We start from the raw sequence: 21,562 nt of genomic DNA on the forward strand, positions 1-21,562 counted from the left end.
AGCCTGTAATAGCAACATTCTATATCACAGGGCAATTTTGGGGAGGGAGTCAGCAGCTGAATGCTACCGGTGTTAAGAAGTTGTAAATGGTCTCAGATGTGAAGAAAAGCCAGGTAGAAGGAGAAAGACAAGAGTACACCTACACAATACATATCTAGTGATCAAGACTCAGAAGACGTGCCATTCTGTGGTACATGACTCTTTTAACCATACTGTATTAAAACTTACCTATTATTTATCTATCTAGATGACTAATCTCTCCAGGGCAATTAGCAACTAATATATAGTGGTACCCAGTTAATGGTAGGTGAACAGAACTGTGTCCCTGCCCTTACAGAATTTATAACTAAAGAAATGAAAAAGCCATATACAAATAATGAATATATATTGACATAAGCTGGAAGAGAGAAATGTATAAACTGCTATGGGAATATTAAAGATAAAGCAACTCAGTTATGTTTTATTGATGTTGTAGCTGTAATTACTTCTAAAATAAAAGAGGATCAGGTTTATAAAGAGACAGACATATTTTAGGAATTCTCATCAAAAATTTTAAAGTCAAGAACATATTTTTGTAGAATTACCAATCACTAGCTCACGCAAGGACTTAACTTTTCACTTTGCATTAAGTTAATCAGGTCTTAATATTTTTCAAAAGCAAACATATGCAAAAATGTTCTTTAAGCCTTCAAAAATCATTGTAGAAAATTACCTTGCCTTTATATTATCCCTCCCACATGCACATCAGAAAAAAAAAGATGATCAATCCATAACTAAGTTATTATGAGCCAAATGAAAACATTCTGTTTGCTCCTTTAGTATAATAAAAAGATATGTAACACTCAACTAGGGTAAGAGAAAATTATAAGCATCTAAAATAAAAATTTGCCTCACAGAACGTTGTGTGTTTAAAACCTAGACTTTGAATCCATATGCTCTATTAAAAAAAAATGGTTCTGCCTTTTGAAACCTCATTTTGGCATTTATTACAATAAATATTAAAATGTAGGTCATGAAAAAAATCTCAGTAAAACCAATTATATATTCTTGTACAGAAAATTCTAATTCCAATGGCTCTTTTCACTAGCAGTTATCACAACACCTGACTATTGTACCATACAATTCATTTTGATATTTAAATAGAAATGTATATTCCATTTGCCACAGTTAAATCTGTATTAATTTGGCTGGCTGCAGTAACCAGGCATGTGGTCAAACATTGTTCTGGATGTTTCTGTGACAGTGTTTCTGGATGAGATAGACATTTTAGTCAGTGGGTTGAGTAAAGCAGATTTGCCCTCTACAGGTGAGTAGGCTTCATCCAATCAGCTGAAGACCTAGCAGAACAAAAGAATGGCATTGCCCAAGGAAGAGGGAATTCTTGAACTGCAACATTGCTTCTTCCCTGGGTCTCCAGTCTATTGGTTCACTCTGCAGATGTGGGCTTGCCAAGTCCCATAATTGCATGAGACAGATCCTTAAAATAAATCTCTATTTATTACACACATCCTATTGGTTCTACTTCTCTGGTGAACCTGACCAATACACCACTGCTCCTACAGAAGAGAATCATCTTAGCCCTTTCAACAGATAATATTCCATTAAGAACACAAATAAGCCACACAGATTTTAGGAAAGCATACTGTCAACCTTTGCTCTACCATCTTGTAACAGTACTCAAATGTCTCTTTGTCATGATATGAAGGCCAATTAAGGAAATAAGGGAGCTTATCATAATTCCAATAAAATTTTTCAGGAATGTGGCAAAGTGCTTCTAGAAGTTATATCCATGAGAATAATAAAAACAAAAAAGTTTCAAGACAGATTAATAATGAGAAGCTTACTCCAAAGTTACCATAACTGAAACATCATGGTAATAGCACAATAAACAACAGATTGATGGGACAGAATAAAACCCAGATACTGATGCAATTGTATGAAACTATGTGGTCATCACAGGCTAAAAGGAACATCAATAACCAACAAGGAATAGATTTAAAAACATATGATATTAAGAAAATTGAATGTCTAGAAAAAATATTAGATCCTTACCTTATACCATATCAAAATAAATTTTTGAACCTAAGTAAATACATTACAAGAACAACATGTATGCTTTATAAGGAAGCTTCCATTAAAAAAAAGTTACTCAATAAATTTTATTATTTCCCCAAATGTCTCATTTATGGATTCTAAAATCTACCTAATGATAAATCTTTGTTCTATAATGACAAAAGGGCACTTAGGAAATTTGAAATGTAAGAGGTGAAAGTGAAGGTATTAGACTGTGTAAGAAAAGCATTCTGGAGAAAACACAACTCACCTGGACTTTCAAGGACAATACTAAGTAAAAAGTAGCCCAATACTGCTCTTATCTTCCAGTTCAAACACCAATAATCATTAACGGAATGCAGATTAAAACTACACTGAGATTTCATCTCACTCCACCAGAATGGCAATTATCAAGAATACAAGTAACAATAAATGTTGGTGAGGTTGTAGGGGAAAAGGTATACTCATACATTGCTAGGGGGACTGCAAATTGGTGTAACCATCTTGAAAGCAGTATGGAGATTGCTCAGAAAGCTTGGAATGGAACCACCACTTGACCTAGTTATCCCACTGCTCCACATATACCCAAAGGACTTAACATTAGCATACTATAGTGTGTGGCCACATCAACGTTCATAGCAGCTCAATTCATAATAGCTGAGCTATGGAACCAGCAAGTTGACCTTCAACAAATAAATGGATAGAGAAAATGTGGTATATATACACCATGGAATATTACTCAGTCATAAACAGAATTAAATTATAGCATTTGCTGGTAAAATGGAGTCTACCTTCAACAAATGAATGGATAGAGAAAATGTGGTATATATACACCATGGAATATTACTCAGTCATAAACAGAATTAAATTATAGCATTTGCTGGTAAAATGGAGTCTATCATGCTAAGTGAAAAAAGTCAATCCCCCCAAAACAAAGGTCAAATGTTCTGATATGCAGATGCTGGTACACAATTGGGGGGCAGTCACAGGACTGGATAGGGTGGAATGGGGAGAGGGGAAGGGAAGAACAAAAGTTCATGGATTAGACAAAGGGGAATGAAGGGAAGGGAGGGAAATGGAAACAGGAAAGATGGTAGAATAAATCGGACATAACTTTCCTATATTCGTATATGACCAGTGTAACCCCACATCATGTACAACCACAAAAATGGGAAGTTATATTCCATGTGTGATATGTCAAAATATACTCTACTGTCATGTATAACTAAATAGAACAAAATAAAAAATAAAAATAAAGGAGTAAAAGAAAAAACAAAAATGATCCCAGTGATGATACTGAAAACAGGTCAACTGAATCTACTTATTACTTCACTATCTTTAAGCATCAAATTATAAGTTTCTGTTGAGAAATTTATTATTCAAATATTAACTAATTTCTCATTCATTATACAAAAAGGTCAATTTACATATTTCATATTCCTTAACACATTCAGGACATACTGTTTCATGGTTTCAGTGTATCATTCAGGACATACTGTTTCATGGTTTCAGTGTATCCCTCAAAGCTTCATGTGCTGAAATGTAGTCCCCATGATGAGGTACTAAGAAAGAAGAAAATTAATCCACCTATGGTGTTTAGAACTGAGGTCTTTGGCAAGTAATTAGGATTAGATAAAGTTATCAGGGTAGAGTTCCAACAGTTGAATCCTGGTGGCTTTAAAAGAAGGAGGAGATGAAAAGAGACACGTAAACATATACATGCTCCTTGACTCTTGCCATGTGATACTCTATACCACCCCAGCTATCACCAGATGCAGCCCCTTGGTCTTGGTCCTCTGTAACAGGCAAAAAACCCTCTTTGCTTCACAAAGGAGACTGACTCAGGTACTTCATCATAGTGATGAAAAATGAACTAACACATTGTATCCTACCCAAAATCCAAGTGCTGAAACTTAATCCCCCAAATGATAGTTTGAAGAGGTAGGACTCTGGGGGAACTGAGTAGATTAATACCATTATAAAAGGGACTTCTATGTCTGTCAGTCTCTATCTTTCTATTCTACCTTTCATCATGTGAGGATACCACAATCAGGGACCATCAATAAAACACAGTACCTCACCAGACACCACACCTGCTAGTGCCTTGATCCTAGACTTTTGGCCTCCGGAACAAGAAGTAAATTTCTATTATTTATAAATTATCCAATCTATGGTATTCTGTTATAAGAGAATGAACTGGGTTAGTATTTATATCAGTTCCCCTGAACCAATGGGGGATATATTGTAACACACCTAGTAGATGCCTAAATAATAGATTGTACCAAACCCAATATATATATATATGACCCCCCCCCCCAAACAGGTACTTAGGATGAAGTTAAGCTATAAATTAGGTACTGTATGAGACTGACAACAATAAAATAATAAAATAGAACAATTATAATATACTGTAATAAGTTATGCAAATGTGGTCTCTCCCTCTCTCTCAAAATATCTTACTATTCTATACTAACTCCTCTTGTGATGATGTGACATGATGTACTAGATGTGGTTAGATGAGTGAGGCTCAATGCAGTCAGGCACAACACACTGACATCCAAAGAACACAGTTTCTCCTCATGTTTTCCATTCACAAATCAAATGTGTTTTCCACATTAATTAAGCACTTACGTACTGTGGCTCTAACTTGCAGTATGCAGTATAACAGCAAAACCAGCACGAATTTCTTTTTCCATCTGCACAATGTCATGGACACATTTGTTCTTAACCATGGACACTACCAACCTCAGCATGTTTTTTTTCTCTTGAGAATTTTTGCATTTTCACTTAAAGGAAGCACTTTGTAGCTTCTCTTTTGCATATTCAAACTGCCAAAATCTCTGCTTTTGATTTGGGGGACATTAAGTAAAATAAGGCTTATTTGAACAATAAGTACTGCAATGCCACAACAGTCAACCTGACAGACAGCTGATCTGATAACTGAGACAGCTACTAATGAGATGGTTATCATGCAGGTAGCATGTACATCATGGATATTCTGGACAAAGGAATGGTTCCTTTTTGGGCAGGATGGTGTAAGACTTCATGCTGCTCCAAGTATTATAAAATTTAAAATTTATGAATTGTTTATTTCTGAAATTTTTCATGTAGTATGCTGTATTGCAGTTAACCACAGGTAAAGATGGGAGGGGGGCTACTGCACATGAGTAGAGAAGTTGGGTGACTTAAATCAGTGTGTAGTCACACTTTTATTTATAATTAAGATGCACCAATGAAAAAATACATATGTAAATAAAAAGAAGACCAGATATGAAGAGAAAGGGGAATAGAGAGAGGAAGGTAGGGAGGAGGGTAACTACTGGGAAATGAATCAGAGTAAATCATGGTATGCGTCCATATGAATATGTCATAATGAACTCCACTATTATGTATAATACTCTAATAAAAAAACATTAAAAATAAAGAGGGAAAAACAGTACGAAGGCCATAACTAGCTGTAGAAGCAGAGTTATAAGGAACCCTGAGGAAACAATGCTAGGAAGATACAGAAGCACAAACCCATCATTTCTTCCCCCAGAATAGCTTAAAATGTACTCCTTGGAGATAGTAAATCAGAACTGGAACTATAAATACTGAGGATGGCAAATTTTTTCCCAGTGTATATTTGGCAAACAATACCATTTCAAATCACAATTTTTCTCTTATACATTCAGTCTCTGCTGGGAATAGTCATAGTCCGTTTTATGCTGCTACAACAGAACATCTGAGACTGGGTAATTTACAAAGAAGAGTGCTTGAACTCTGAGTTCTGGAGTCTGAGAAGGTTGAAGGGCCCTTATCTGTCAGGGGTCTTCTTGCTACATCATCCCATAGCAGAACACAGAAGAACACATAGAAGAGAAAAAAGAGGCAAAACTCATTCTTTTACCAGGAAACCATATCATGATGACAACTGTAATCCATTCATGATTAAAGGTACCATCTCTTAACACTGTTGGCACTGGGAATTCAGTTTCTAACACATGAACTTCGGGGGACATATTCAAATCATAGCAGCAACACAAGTAGTTTTGCAAACTTAGTAAACTTAAGCAGCAAAAATGATACTCATTAGCTAAAATTAGCAAACTCAGATCTCTATGAAGTCTTCAGTCACTAACCACACCACCAATGGAGGCTTGTCCACTGGAGACTGCACATTCTTTTTTCCTCTCATGAAGTGCATGCTTTCAAAGCATATTAGCACTTACTATCATATTTATTTCTTGCTTTTGTTATTAATCTCATGACTTGCAAGGAATTTCAAAATGGTCTTTCTCATCCCAGATTCAAGCCTTTCCCTGGCTCCCTTTTTGATAAATTCCCAAATAGGAATATATTTGGATATAGTCTTCTCTTTTCTGTTTCAGAATAAGCATACAAAACATAACTTGGATGCTCTATACTGCCTCCTCTTTAAAATCTAACCTAGAATAATGAATTTAAGGTTCTTTGGAAAATACTCTCTTTTGATGAATAGTTCAATTATATTGTATGTGAATTATAATTATTTTGCTTCTAAGTTGCATTTTTTAAATTAAATTCCTTCTTATTGCTGAATAGTATTCCATTTTATAAATATGCTACAATTTGTTTTTCCATTCATTTGTTGATGGACATTAGAGTTATTTCCACTTTTTGGTTATTTTGACTAAAGGTACTAAATATTTATATAAACACAAGTTTTTGTATGGACCTTTATTCATATTTCTTTCAGGTAAATATTTAGGAGCAGGTTTGTTGAGTATTGTGGTAAGTTAAAGTTTAATTGTATAAAAACCACTTAATTACTTTTCCAAAGCAACTATAATAAGTTTCATTTTTTGAAGATACCATTCTGACTGGGTCTACTCTTAAACCCACTCTGTTTAGCCACTATCTATAATCTAGAAAATGCTATCCTATAAAGTTTCAATGGAAATAAACCATTTATAGAATTTCATTGAATTTTAAACAAGAGATGCAATATATAAGCAATATTATAAAAATGATTAATGAGATCATTTACTTTTTTTAATACTTTTTGAAATCTGGCACTTGGTTTAGAATTACATCTCTCCACAATTCAGATTAACCTTACTTCAAAAGTTCAACCATCATGTTGAAGCATGTCTACCATATTAGACAGAACAAGCTAGGATAATTCCTCTGGAAGACTACAGTATTCCCTGAGTTCTTCTACGTTTAATAGTGGTTTTCTATAGCCTTAATACTTACTGAACTGCTTGGTTCACTATAAAATTCTTATTCCTTGAGTTAGCTGAGAATACTGCTAACACATACATTGCTGTTAGGAAGTCTGAGGCCAATCTGATTTTCTTTTCTTTTTAAATAACTTGATCTTTTTGCATGGAGGATTTTTTTCCTTTAAATTATTATTATCTTTAGAGTCTGAAATTTTTACTGTACTATATTTTTGAGTTGACCATTTCAGGTCAGCTTTTACAAGTACCCTTTCAATACATAGATTCAAATTTCCCTTTACTTCCAGGAACCTTAGTTTTAAATATTACCTGTGTTTCACTGTTTTGTCTTCTTAAGGACTCCAATTGCAAGTACATTACATCTTTTTGACTGTCTCCTATACTGATCATCTCTTCTCTGATCTTTTATTTTCATTTATCCACAAGGTTCTGATTTTCTAGTTTCTAACTATTTTTTTTTTTTCATATCTGGGAAGACTTTTTGAGGAAGCTGTTTAATACAGGTCAGGGTGTTCTGTTATTGATAACTACTTCACACATGATTTACCTTAGGAGAAATTTTTAATAGTTAAAATGTTTTGATTCTTTTTTCTTTTTTTATTCTCAATTTTTCCTCAGAATGTCTTTGATGTATCTCTTATTTTCCATTCAGAGTATAATTTTTATTTTCCTTAACTATAGAACAAGTTATATGCAGTAAGGGTAAAGATTTGAGATGAATACCTAGGGGTTCCCCCATCCCCAGTTTAAAAGCTCCCACTTCTAAACTGAAACCCAAGGGAGTAATGAGCGTCTTCTGATTTAATGGTTCTTAACTCTTCAGAACACTTAACTTCCCCTTCTTGCTTTTTACCATCAAGTACACAAGAAGGAACGACTCCTATTCCCCAATCTGATCCTTTCCTGACCTGACATATTGGCTCCTATGCACTTTAAGTGGCCAATGCTCTAAACTAATCTAAGGCTAGTTCTTAGAATTTCTCTACCAGGGTAGGAGCTTATCTGTCTAAAGGCAATTTTAATTGAGTACCATTTCCCTGAGCTCCTGGATCCCCATTCCTCTTCCTCTTTTCCATGTTTTTGGTAATTTCCACGGAACTCTTTGAGAGTGGTTTCTACAATTGAGTAAGCTAGATTTGGATTATTTTTTTCTCTCTGACTCAACATCTGAAGTCTGTTTCCTAGTTATGGTGAGGGCATAGATTATAGTTAGTATGATGTGGTTGCTCTGTTGATCTGTGTGGATTTTGAGAGAAGGCGAAAAATTTCAGATTTAGGGGGCTACCACTATTACCTGGCAATCCAGGAGTTTCAATTAATCAAGAATTGTCAATGTCTTTTAGTTGATGGCCTTAGTTTAGCTGAAAGTCTTATATATTCTTAGAACATTCTCCTTATTTGGTAAAAACTGAATCCTTGGTAATGTATCACCAGCACCAGTGATCTCCCTTCATGAACAATGGACACAATGACTAAAAGAAGCATATAATACCAAAAAAATGTAAAGCAGGTAAACAACATAATGGATTTGGCATGCAAAGGAAACACAGTACTTCCTGTGATGCATTTGATAACTCTGGGAAAGAAAAATCTAATACAGATACTGCTGTGAAAAAACAAAGTGAAATTATAATCTTTAATTTCTCCAACAGCAGCAACACTCCACAATCAGCAACTGCAAATTTAGCATAGTGATTGAAAAATAGTTCACAAGTTTTCAAGTCCCTTACTTAAGAAGAAATAACAGCTACCTGGCGGTAAGTTTTTCAGTGATCTTAAGGCATAAAGCAGACTAAAAGAAAATGGTAACTGTCAGAGAAGAAACATGGAGTACTCTATAGAAGCAGCCTGTGTACACAATTAGGATGCTTAGGACTGCAACCTAGGTGGGAGCAAAAGTCGATACAACAAATAAATAAGAACTAGGAAACAACCTAAGATTGGGAAACAAACTAAGAATTCAACAGGTACATGGGTAGTATGATATAAGATTAGGAACGTGAACTAGAAACTAAGCACGGTTTTCTTTAAAGTGAAGTAAAATTGTAGAGAGAAGTAACTTTGTCTCACAAAGTCGTTCTATAGAAAATAAACAATCACATGATTCTTGCATGAACTAGGAACTGTCTTCAGGTAAGACCTTCGTTAAGAAGAAAAATACAAAGGAAAATGTGACAAAGGAAGACAGTCTATTCTTCAGGAAGAGTTTAAAGCTGTCCATGATCATGAGCATTGCTTTCTAGTTCCCTGGAATATTTTCCCCATGCTTTAAAATGGAGTAGAATGAACAGAATTTTCCTTAGGAACTGAATGTTAACTTTTCTTGCCTTTAGGTCTTTAATGTAAGTTGGTCATTTCTCCCACAAGGTGACTAAGTTTCCTACTTGTAAGGCTATCTCCTTTTCTTAATGCTTAGGGAAGACAACAGGTGACCTATTGTTTTAGATTTTCAAGTAAACATGAGATAGTGTAACCCTGCTACAATTTAACAAGCATTTACTGGGAATCTTCTAAGTATAATCTGAATCAAGAGAGACCAGAATAAACTGGTTGATTTCTTGGCTGGTGGCCTTCATCTATTTACTAAAAACATTTTGAAGTGAGATGTGAAGTATTTATATGAGTGAATATATGCCTCATATTAATTTAAATCAGAGATTTACACAAAATGCTTGCTTAGACAAACATTTTCCACAAACTCTAGTAAGTATTCAAATCTTCTAACTTGTGCCTTAAGATACAGATACTACATTTAATGAGAAGAAGGGAAAGGAGGGAGAAAGGAGGGAAAGAAAATTACTGTAAAGTCATACATCAAAGTAAAATTTCTAATTTCAGACTATGTTCATTTGTAATATACAATTCAAACACACTAAATCCACATGTAGATATTTGAAAATGTGTTTCTTTCAGAAATATCCTTTCCAATGATAAGTTAGTGGATTATTAAATAAAATTTGAAGTTTAGATTTCCATTACACACATTACCACTTTAAATTTGTACAAAATGAAGAAATTTTTTGATCAGGTGCAATTCTAATGCAAACAGTGATATTTTGAGTCAAAACACCTAGCGCTAGGAAAAATTATGCAACTAGATCTCTATAAAAAGGAAATATATAGATTCGTCTAAGTTAAATCTAAATGTTTTATTATTTTACATTTAAGAAGACTGAGTAGAAATGGACCAATCACTTTACTAAAGAACAACTTCAGCAAACAAGCACCTTACTAGTATAGTGTTACCTTTCCTGGTTTAAAAGACAGATGCTAATTTTATGAAATATGTCAAATAAATATACCGGTCTACATGTCAAGGGAAAGAAAGGCCTACCATTCTCCTCTTTAATAACAAAAACCTGGAACTATTTTAAAGAAAAAGCAAAATTTAAAACACAATAAACTCAGCAAAAGGTCTCACTTCACTCAGAATATAATTTTTTTGTTAACTAAGAATTTAAACCCAAATTCTGGATTCTGCCACAGCAAGCCAAATAACTGTAAATCTGTTTCTTCTTAAATAACAACAATAATACCTGCCTCTTGGGACTATGGGAAAGATCAGATAACAGATACAGACCCTAGCCCAGGGTCAACACACAGTAGGTGCTTTAATGACAGATTCAACTCTTGTCAGACTCAACATCTGCATGAATTCCTGCCTGTATCATATTCTTCTGCATCATTAGTCTCAGACATAAGAACATTTCATAACTTTTGTTTCCGATTAAGAAGATAATTCTTTTGCTATCTTCCTGGGAAGTCATTAACTGAACTGATAATTTTGTTTTCATTAACAGTTTGTCATTAAATGGCCTTAATATTTTGTGATATACAATTTTAAGATCATTTCCAAAAAAAGAGGTTCAATGAATGAGCTCACAATAGGTTTGAAAATTAGTCATTCAAAGAAGAAATAGCAACCTTCCACATGTGATCAAGATCACTTTCATTTCCTTCAGCTTCTAAAGCAAATAATCCATTTATGAATATTTTTTCTAACAGAAAAAAAATAGGCACTGAAGACATGAGATTATATAAAACTCCTCTTCAAAAAAATAAACTTGAGTTACTCAATTTCTTAGGCTCATTGTTATTATGTATAGTTGCCTATGGGCACACATAAAACTTGTCATCATGTGGTATCTCATATCTAGACCAGGGCTATTCAAAAGAACTTTCTATGATACAGGTAATGTTTGTTTTTGTGGTACTGAGGATTGACTCCAGAGGTGTTTTAACACTAAACTAGCCCCTAACCCTCTTTATTCCTTATTTTGAGACAGAATCTTGTTAAGTATTCCAGGTTGGCCTTAAATTTGCAATCCTGCCTCAGCCTCCTGAGTAGCTGGGATTAAAGGCATGCACTACTACGAATGGCAAAGGTACCTCATTTTAAATTTTATTAGACATAAATAGTCATGTTTCTACTATAATGAACAACAGCTCTAAGATACTCCTTTCCTTTTTCCTTAACTTTCTCCAACCTTATCTACATGCTGTTATTGAACTCCTTGTTGCAAACTCCTTCTCTAAGATGAAATAACTTGACAGTTACAATCTTGAAAGCAAAGCAATTACTAAAGAACAGTTTTCAAAGCTAGTTTTAAAGTGTGTCTTTTAATGAAGAGTACTATAATCAATAATTTTAGATTTCCTAGTCACAGTTTACTAAAAAATAAAAAAAGAACACACATGTCTGAGTCCTTGAAATTGAAACTTTAACAATATATATTCTCCCCTGGATTCTTTTTTAGCTATATAGTTAGTGCCAAGGTAACTGAATGGCATAATTAAATACCAGTATAACCAAGCAGAATTAAGGGAACAAATGTTTCATTTTATACCTATCTGTTCACTGTGAAAGAGAAACAGTGAACAAAAAGATAAGTCTAATGTAACAATACAATGTGTTAGTCAATGAAGAATCATGTGATTTCTGTCTCCAGTATTATTTACCCTAACACCAAACACCAAGCCTTACTTTAAAGGGTTGGACGGCTGGTTTGCTTATTTGATACTGGGCATTAAAATCAGATGCACTTTACTACTGAGCTATAGTCCCAGTCCCTGCCTTTCTTTAAAATTTTTTATTTTTAAGTTCTTAGGATCTCACTGAGTTGCTGAGGCTTGGCTTCCAGGTCACAAGGATTACAGACATTTGCCACCATATCTAGTGCACAGGATATTTGGTTGACTGCTGATGGTTCTTTCCAATTAAACCTATGCATACATATTGTTGTTGTTGTTGTTACTATTATTGCTAGGTACCAGGGATTGAACCCAAGTACACTTAAACACTGAGCCAAATTCCCAGCCCTTTTTATTTTTTACTTTGAGACAGTGTCTCACTCAGTTGCTCAGGGCCTTACTAAGTTGTGAGGCTGGGCTTGAAATTGTGATCCTCCTGCCTTGGCCTCCCGAGTCACTGAGATTACAGGGGAGCACCACCCATGCTCCGCTGCATACGTGTTATTTTAAAATAAAATTACTCTAAAAGGTAGACCATAAGATCTCAGGAAAAAACTGTGTTTTAAGCTCCCCTTTCTGTTTCTCCTTTCTCCCCCAACATATAATAAAGTCTTTTTTTAAAAGCACAAATGTAGGTGGTTAAGAAAAAACTATGGTGCTTGTCTGTTGGGAATGAAATAACAGCCTCATTCTGAGACTGGTATAAATGTCATTACTACCAATAAATTCCTCCTTTCCCTGCCTATCAGCTTGGCTTTGAGTAGCCTGGGGGTGGGGGATAGGTAGGAGGGTGAAATATTTAAAACAATCTCAGTATTCAGGAACAGGATTCAAAAGAATTCAAGTTATGCGAATACAAGTTATGTGCTTAACTACATTCCCGTTTTTGAACCACTGCTGATGTAATCGTTGTTGTTGTTGTTTGGAATTTGAGTAAACATAATGGAACTTACTATTTTGAGCCAGAGCTTGAAGCAGACAATCCAAGCATCCTTCTAAACTATCTTCAGTTCTGTCAACAGCAGTTATCTTCAGTTTCTTTAACGTATCACTGAGATTATCTGTTTACAGAAAAAAAATACAAGTATATTTCACTAACATTACGACCACCATGTTACATGGTAAAAGGATAATAGTTACCAATGACATGAAAAAGTTTCCTATTATATTGAATTAACCTCCACATATATTTAAAAATGGCGCTGTACTGCACTTTTTTTTTTTTTTTTTTCCAGTACTGGGATTGAACCCAGGGCCTTGTGCTTGCAAGGCAACCACTTTACCTGCTGAGTTATATCCCCAGTCCCGCAGTGCACTATTACCAAACTTTTAAAATAAAACTTTGTACATTTAATTCAAGTACAAAATATTCACTTTGTAAAAAATTAAGATACAAGGAACAATCCAGGTTATCATTGAACATCATTTTCAGTCTTATACGTTACTGAGCTCATTCAGAAAACCAGATACAGTTGAGAAAAACTAAATGTTTACAGAAAAACCTTAAGGGACTTCAAATTATACTGTGATGTCTAAATACTTTGACACTTCTATTTGAAAAAATACATTGAATTATTGACTGAAGTCAAAATTTGTGCATTTTGCATTATAAAGTTACATTCTTCTCCTAAGTTACATGTTGATTCCTCTAACCACAGATTCTCACTTTATACTATTAAAAACCCTTTTCACTATTAAAAATTACTGGGGATCCCAATATTTCATTATTTCTATTGATGTTAAAAATATTTAAAAAATCAAAACAAACTTCCAAAGATTTTCTAACTAATCCACTTAAATATAAAAATTATAAACCTTATTACATGCTAACATCATTTGCACTTCAAGTAAAACACAACTATATTTCCAAAACAGAATTTATTTAGCAAGAGTGACAATGTTACAAAATCTCTCACATGTGGTTCTGTAGGAAATAAGTGAATTTTCCTAGCTGCTTCTATATTCAATCTCTTATAATGTGTTGTTTTGATTGAGTAGATTTAAAAAATTCCCTTAGTTTCACATTTATGCATAGTTGGAAAATAGGACATTACTTGATAGCCCTTTCAGACAAGGATATTTTTGATACTACACCAAAACTTGATAAACGGTAGTGTTTTAAAAGTTAGTTTCCATGTGAAATCTGATACACTATCCAAGAACACTTTCAACTGTTAGAATAAAATCCTTTGTCTCTTGCATTTTTAATCTTTTATGCATAAAAGATGATATATTATCATGTATTGGTCATTTAGAAAATTGAGTTATACATCTTTCAAATGCTAACATGTCTATCTCATTGTACTAACTCAAAATATCACATTTTTTTATATTAACACTAATCTTATTTCTAAAACAACTGTAAGTATTGGAAAGATGTCAAACTTAAAGTGATATAAGTTTTCCAAAATTCTATTTTTCTCTTGAAAACTCCAGTTTAATACCAGCAACAAATACTACCAAGGTTTTCATCCTTAAATGACAAACTGAATTTATTTATTTGTGAAAAAATGCCTACCAGCAAAAAAACAATTTGTCAGTTCTCTCAAGTAAAAAATGGTATTCTATGGGGAAATAAAAAAAAAGTACTTCCATCAGCTCACAATTCAAAAACTGCACAAGTGATTTTCTTCACAATTGTCAGTTTTCACAATACAATGATTATGCATACTTCCAATTTTATCCCACAGAATATTTTTAAAATGCATACTCAACAGTTGAAGTTCTAAAATATATTTTTTCCTACCCTATCAGGGACATTCTTAAAGTAAAACTGGCATTTTTCTTTTAATCTTAAGTATGTAATAGTGAAGAATACAATAACTACTAGTATAATCTTGTGCTCCTACCCTGACTGATGCATACTAAAGCACCATCAGTTATTTTTTTAATCCACAATTGTTTTTGTACCATTGTTAGCACAAATATGAACACAGTGAAAAAGACAAATAATGTTCTAAGCAAATAGTTCTGACCTCAAGGGTCTCATAATAAGATACTGAAGAACACCAGATTGCTGTTTTCACACATTCTCTAAGTAATGTACAAATATTAATAGATTTCTGTACATTACTAGCTCATGACAATTTTAAAAATCTGGTGGAATTCTGTTATAAAGGGAGAGAAAAGTTACTTTCCAGGAAAAAAGCAAACTTAAAAATTCACATCAAATAATACTAACATCCTCTAGTTGTACCTAGTAAAGACTCTAATGTAAGACTCTTAATTAAAAATTAAATGTGGTTATCATTCACAACCAAGGTTAGTATTTATTTCCTTAAGAGAACCAGACAGTTTTGAGAAACTGATCTTTTTCTAAAGAAAAAGAAAATGACATCCACAGGCATCTCTTATCCCTTATAAGCTAAAGAGAAGCTGTAGGGCATCATATCTCAGGTATACCTGTTCGGTAGTATTAAGTAGATATCGATTTTTTCAATGTATAATACATAAGTTCACATTTTAAAAGTAATAAAAATTATCACGACACTGATTAAAACTAAAACAACATAGTGAAATGATAGCAATTCATCAAAACTATCAATCAAGAAGTTATAAATTAAGAATTATTGATGGGCTACGGATTAGCTGACTGGTAGTGTGCTTGCCTAGCATGCATGACGTCTTAGTTCCGTTCCTGAACACTACAAATACAAACGTGTACAGACAATTGAATATTTTTCTATGTTTTAAATGTATTGTTTTATCTGATCTGCACAACAAACCTAAGATAGATTATAAGCATACCCTTATGCTCATTTTACTTGTCTAAGCACTGCTTATTTGATCGGTACAAAACCCTAAGGTAGACTACACTAGTGTTTTGACTCCTTTTACTCCTATACAGTTTATAAAGGGAGGCATATGAAGAAAGATCATTTCTCCCCATATCACACAGCTAGTAGAATCCAAGATGCAAGATTCAAATCAAAGCACTGACTGCAGAGTACATTCTCTTAACCCATATGCTCTACTGTCTCCCTTGGGAACTTACCAAGTACCAACATTAATTGCCATATTAGATTCTATAGAGAATATTTTCAAAATAAATATCTAAATATGCAACATAAATGTTGCGTTTATGAAGATAAATGAATAAGAATACTTCTAAAGAAATTGCTTAAAATTACAAAATACAGAGTAATGTGTTAGTTACTTGATTAACATGAATTCACTGACTTAAAATACTCATAGTTTCAAACATAACCTTTGATCCTGTCTTTTCTCTCTTATCTGTCTAAGTAAGAATGTCTCCTTAGATATTCCATCATCATGACAAACTGAGCAGGTCCCAAACTAAATTCATCATCTCTCTAATTTCTTCTCCCAAGTTGATTTCTAACTTATCATGAAGTACCTCCAGGCCCCACCTTGCAATGGCATCTGGTGTCTTTAATTCATCCCATCCCCAATGCTCCAAGTTTGACATCCCTCTCATCAGTTTCATACCATCCCAGCTCATTCCACCTGAAGTCTTTGCCCTCTTTCTTAACCTTCCAGGGTCACCCTTAACACATGCACCCAACCTTCATAACACAATTCACAACTTGTAATTTTTTAATTGTTAATAATCCCTTACTGTAATGTACAGGTACTTATTTATTACAGTCAGTGCACTACACCTATCACTTAGCACATAGGAAGTGTCCACTAAACATTCATTACATGAATTGAGTGATTAAGGAGATGAATTTCTTATTTTCAGAAAGCTTTCTAGTTACCATCCTCTGTATCACATACTCAAGAGCAGAGTATGCCAATAGGGAAAGAAAGGCAAATGTTACCTGTTAGTACTTACTGTGCTCTCCTTAGTATCAGAAATACAGTCTTAGATTTTAAGATAGGAAGAGATAGCTAAAGTCAATATGGGCATTTAAGAGTATAAAATATTACAACTAAAATCTACATAGAAATATTCATTTTTTAAAAACTCCTAATCAGTAAAAATTTAGTCTAAGTAAATAACTATTACCCTATTAATGATATGAAAACATTTTAGAGATAGTTCATTAAATTCCTCATCGAGACAACCAAAGCCATCAACAGAATTGACAAATATAATTTTTAGCAGTTTTAAAGAATTAGGTCAGTACCTAAAAGAATCCTACTGTGAATCCATTTCTTAAATAGTGTTAGAATGTTCCTTATTTTCAATGTAATAGTGATTACAAGAGTACATTTGTCAAAAATCATCCAGTAGTACATTTAAAATCTATGTACTTTAGTGTATATGAATTATATCTCAATTTTAAAACAGTATATTGGAAAATAAAATGATTGGGGGAAGAACTCCTTTCTCACTGGCCTCAAACTTCACCATGGAGGAATTTCTATCAGTGACATTCTCAGCCTTTTCTGCCTCCTTACTTGCCAACTGTTCCTCCTGCCTGCTTCTTCAGTAGAGGAATAATTTTTGGGATTAATAAACTGAGAAGAAATCAGGTATGGTAATGTGCACCTGTAGTCTCTGCTACTCAGGGGCCTCAGACAGAAGGATCACTTGTGACTAGGAGTTCCAGACCAGTCTGGGAAACACAGTGAGATTCCACCTCAAAAAGTAAATGGATAGGCAGATGAAGGATGAACAGATGGTAGATGCACAACCCAGTCCCTTCCAGGTTTCTATTCTTTTAGAAGGAGCAAGAATTTTCTGTTCCTCTATTCCTTTGGCTGCTCAGCTGTGCCAGTGACAAAATTGGTAAATATGTAATTTAGCAGTGATCAGCAATTCTATATGACATACTAATAGGGTCCTTTGCTGTGATATTTATCAATTTAAAGCAGATAGTTTAAATTCTAGCAAATGATTCCTTTGCTTGTATCTCCAGTGGTTCTGAACATGGGTAAGGAACAAAGGACATTTTTTTTTTCCTTTTTAAGGGATTATTTTTGGACTCCTTCAAACTATGATAGTAAATCTGTCATGAATCCTTACCATCTAAATTATTTTTCACCTAAATCTGTGTTTCTGTATTTTGTATTTGCTTATATTTTAAGATACTAGAATTGTTCTAATGGAAATTAGTAAGTAGAGAAAGAAATGGATAATGTCTATGGGAGGTTTCAGCATAAAGTGCTTTCCCCTTACTTTAATTTTAGTGGGGTTTTTTGTTTTCAAGTGCAATGTCGGGAAGCGAACCAAGGACCTGATGCTTGCAAGGCAAGTGCTCTACCACTGAGCTATATCCCTAGCCCAAAGAAGTATTAATAACAAAAACAAATTATTTTTCTTAAAGTATCTCTTTCCACAAGAAAACAGATTTGCTTAAAGCAAAGTCAACTTGGTCATTAATTCTTAGTTCCCTACTTCTTAACTGATTAATTGTTTCTAAAGCCACAATCTAACCAAGTCCTATGAAACTTTCAAAATTTCTCTGGTAAAAGTCTCTAATGATCTACAAACAAAGCCAATGGACTTCCCTCAATCCTCTTATTTGGTTATCTTTACAGCAATTGCATCCTCCTGCCTCAAAGATATCCAGTTTTGAAGCACTTTAACTTAAAAAATACCAGTTCTGAACACTTGTTGTTGGTCATCTTCACCAGCTCTCCTTCTCTTTCTTCCCCTGTAATGTTAGCATGACCTCAGTTCTGCCTGAGTAAAATCACATCCATCAGAGTACTAGGATGACATGCTGTCTTTCCTTCTGTCCCTCCCTTTTGTATCCAGCGGGACAGACCACTTCCTTTATCTACACATTAATATGAGTTAAGGTCATTTGGCTAAACTCTGACCACAGGCAACTTCTGATAAGCCTGGTCAGCCAACTATCCTTGTAAGTGTTTTCCAGAAATTCCTGTTAAAAACACATGAACAGGGGCTGGGGAGATAGCTCAGTCGGTAGGGTTCGATCCCCAGCAACCCCCCCCCCAAAAAAAAAAAAAAAAAAAAAAAAAAAACACATGAACAGGACCTGCAATTGTGGCTCAGTAGTAGAGTGCTTGCCTAGCATGCATGATGCACTGGGTTCAATCCGCAGTACCACATAAAAATAAGTAAAGTTATTGTGTTCATCTAAAAGTAAAAAATTAAAAAACACATGAACAGCTATATTTTTCTGTTAGAACTTTCAAAAGATTCTTCTCAAGTCCTTTCTTTCTTCTCATAATACTGTATGCCATTAGGTATCAGAATCTCCTTTTATCTTCCAAACTCTTTCTTCTATAAACCAGAAACTCAAAATTATTTACTTGTCAGTGTGTGTTTACTGCCATCAAAGGTTTTAATAAGACCTAAATTTCTACAGCTATAAATTCCTCTCAATATAATCTAAGAAAAACTGAAGGGGAAAATGAGGCTATTTTAATATGTAAATAACTTGACTGTAAGAAAGATCATTACCATCATCAAATGAACTTGATTATAAACAAAAGACTTCTAAAGGACCAGTCTGAATATAAGGTAGTACCGTGGCAACTTAATTTTTATGTCATTTGTGGTAGATATTTTCCAGTTTATCTTCTTGACATCAACCAGAAATGATAGCTCTATTTTCAAGGTTATTAGATCTATAATATAATGTTTTAAAATGTTAATAAATTCTATCACTTTATTATATGCTAGGTGAATGGATGGATAGAAAGGTGTGTGTGTCATCTTTGGACAACGACTTTATTTTTGATGATAAAAACCCATAGGAGCTCAGCCCAGTGGTACACACCTGTAACCCCAGTGGCTTGGGAGACTAAGGCAGAAGGATCACAAGTTCAAGGCCAACCTCAGCAACTTAGTGAGATCTTGTCTCAAAAAAGGGGATGGGGTGATGTGGAGGATATGACTCTGTGGCTTAGTGGTTAAGTGCCCCAGGTTCAATCCCAGTACCAAAAAAAAAAAAAAAAAACACCAAAACCACCACAGGAGGAAGTACAGGATAAGAACTGCTAACTGAGTTTGTGAAAGTTCAAGACCTTTTCAATCCCCTCTTCAAATATCACCCATTTTCCCCATAATTCTATAGTCACTCACTAATAGTAATATATTTTAAAAAGAGATTAAAGTTTTCTTGCCATTGAGGTTAATATAATCTTCACGTAACTAGTAACAAACCTTTACTGGCATCATTATCCACATCAAATGTAAAGAAAAAAATATTTCTGTACTAATATGGTTTTCAAATACACAGGATGTAGTCAATGTATTAATGAAATAATTTCAAATTTATTTCAAAATAAATGACATTAAATCAATTTGGGGCAATTGGTTTAAGGAGATAGAAATAATAACAGCCTCCCCTGGATATTATATTTCATTTATCTAAAGGGTTTGGTATCTGACTGAATGAAGCAATTTTGAAAAGCTTGTCTAGTGAAGTAGGAAGAAATAATTGTTTTTGTAAGCAGGAAGAAAATACTGTATTTAAAAATTGTAAGATTTTTCAGTTTAGCTATGCTATAATTCAGTTTCTATTTGTTTAATATATGTTTACAGAGTTGGTCCTAAATCAGTCTGGAGCCAACAACCTTTTAATGAATTAGCCTAACTTCTCTTCCATTAAATACTACATGTAATGGAAAACAACTTTTATTTCTTTCTTTTAGGAAATTTCTCCTAGCTGAGGAAGTTGAAAACCAAAAAAGGACTTAGGTCCTCCCTGATTATTACATCCTCTGCCCATTTTAAATTCTCTAATTTTCCCTTTAAAATTAGAATGAGTACATGAATAAAGATTGAGTCAGAACCTCTGTCTACCTTTCCAACTTCTTCTACTCATCCAGGCCAGGACTTCAAACATGTCCCTGCCAGAACATATCACTACTCTTTCAAAATCTTAAGTGATGTGCTACTGCCTAATACAAATTGTGTTTGCATAAAAACCAAGAGCTTCAACTAACATTATAACCTCATGTCTTATTACCTGGTCACACATTATGCACATCAGTCCCACTAGCCTTTTTCCCAGGAACTCTCCATTTGGACAAATGTGCAAAATTAATTTCTTCCTGTTAAAAAAGTCTTTCTGTGTATTCTCCACCTATAGAATGACTACTTACTCTGTAAAGTCTACCAATAAACACAAATTCTTACATGAAACCCTCTGATCAACCCCCTTTCTTTTCCCATATTTTGTTTATACCTCAATTATAGCACTGACTTCACTGTTTTCTATATTACTACAAGAATTCAAGTCAGGTTTCACCATAATCAAACAATTCTCAGGCAGAAAATGTAGCAAATTTTAAAGATTAACAATGCAGCCTTTATAGTCAGTCCATCTGGGCTTAAGTCCTGGGTCCACATTTAACCTGTATAAGTTTAGGCTGGTTCATTTTGCCTCCCCATAGGTAAAATTCCATGTATTACTTAGAGTACATTCTATAAGTATAAATGTAAAGCT

The 21,562-nt window shown here is 34.0% G+C and overlaps 1 protein-coding gene across 4 annotated transcripts in view; it reads right to left on the reverse strand.

The window, feature by feature from the left end:
• The window catches only part of Rap1gds1 (Rap1 GTPase-GDP dissociation stimulator 1), a 124,373-nt gene that overhangs the window by 82,892 nt on the left and 19,919 nt on the right, over positions 1–21,562 (reverse strand). For all 4 annotated transcript variants that reach the window (XM_047567049.1, XM_047567051.1, XM_047567047.1 and 1 more), the window contains exon 2: positions 13,181–13,288. In XM_047567049.1, coding sequence (XP_047423005.1) covers positions 13,181–13,288 — 108 coding nt within the window. The remainder of the gene's footprint in view (positions 1–13,180; positions 13,289–21,562) is intronic.

This window comes from Sciurus carolinensis, chromosome 10 (assembly GCF_902686445.1).
Source record: "Sciurus carolinensis chromosome 10, mSciCar1.2, whole genome shotgun sequence".
Lineage (NCBI taxonomy): Eukaryota > Metazoa > Chordata > Mammalia > Rodentia > Sciuridae > Sciurus > Sciurus carolinensis.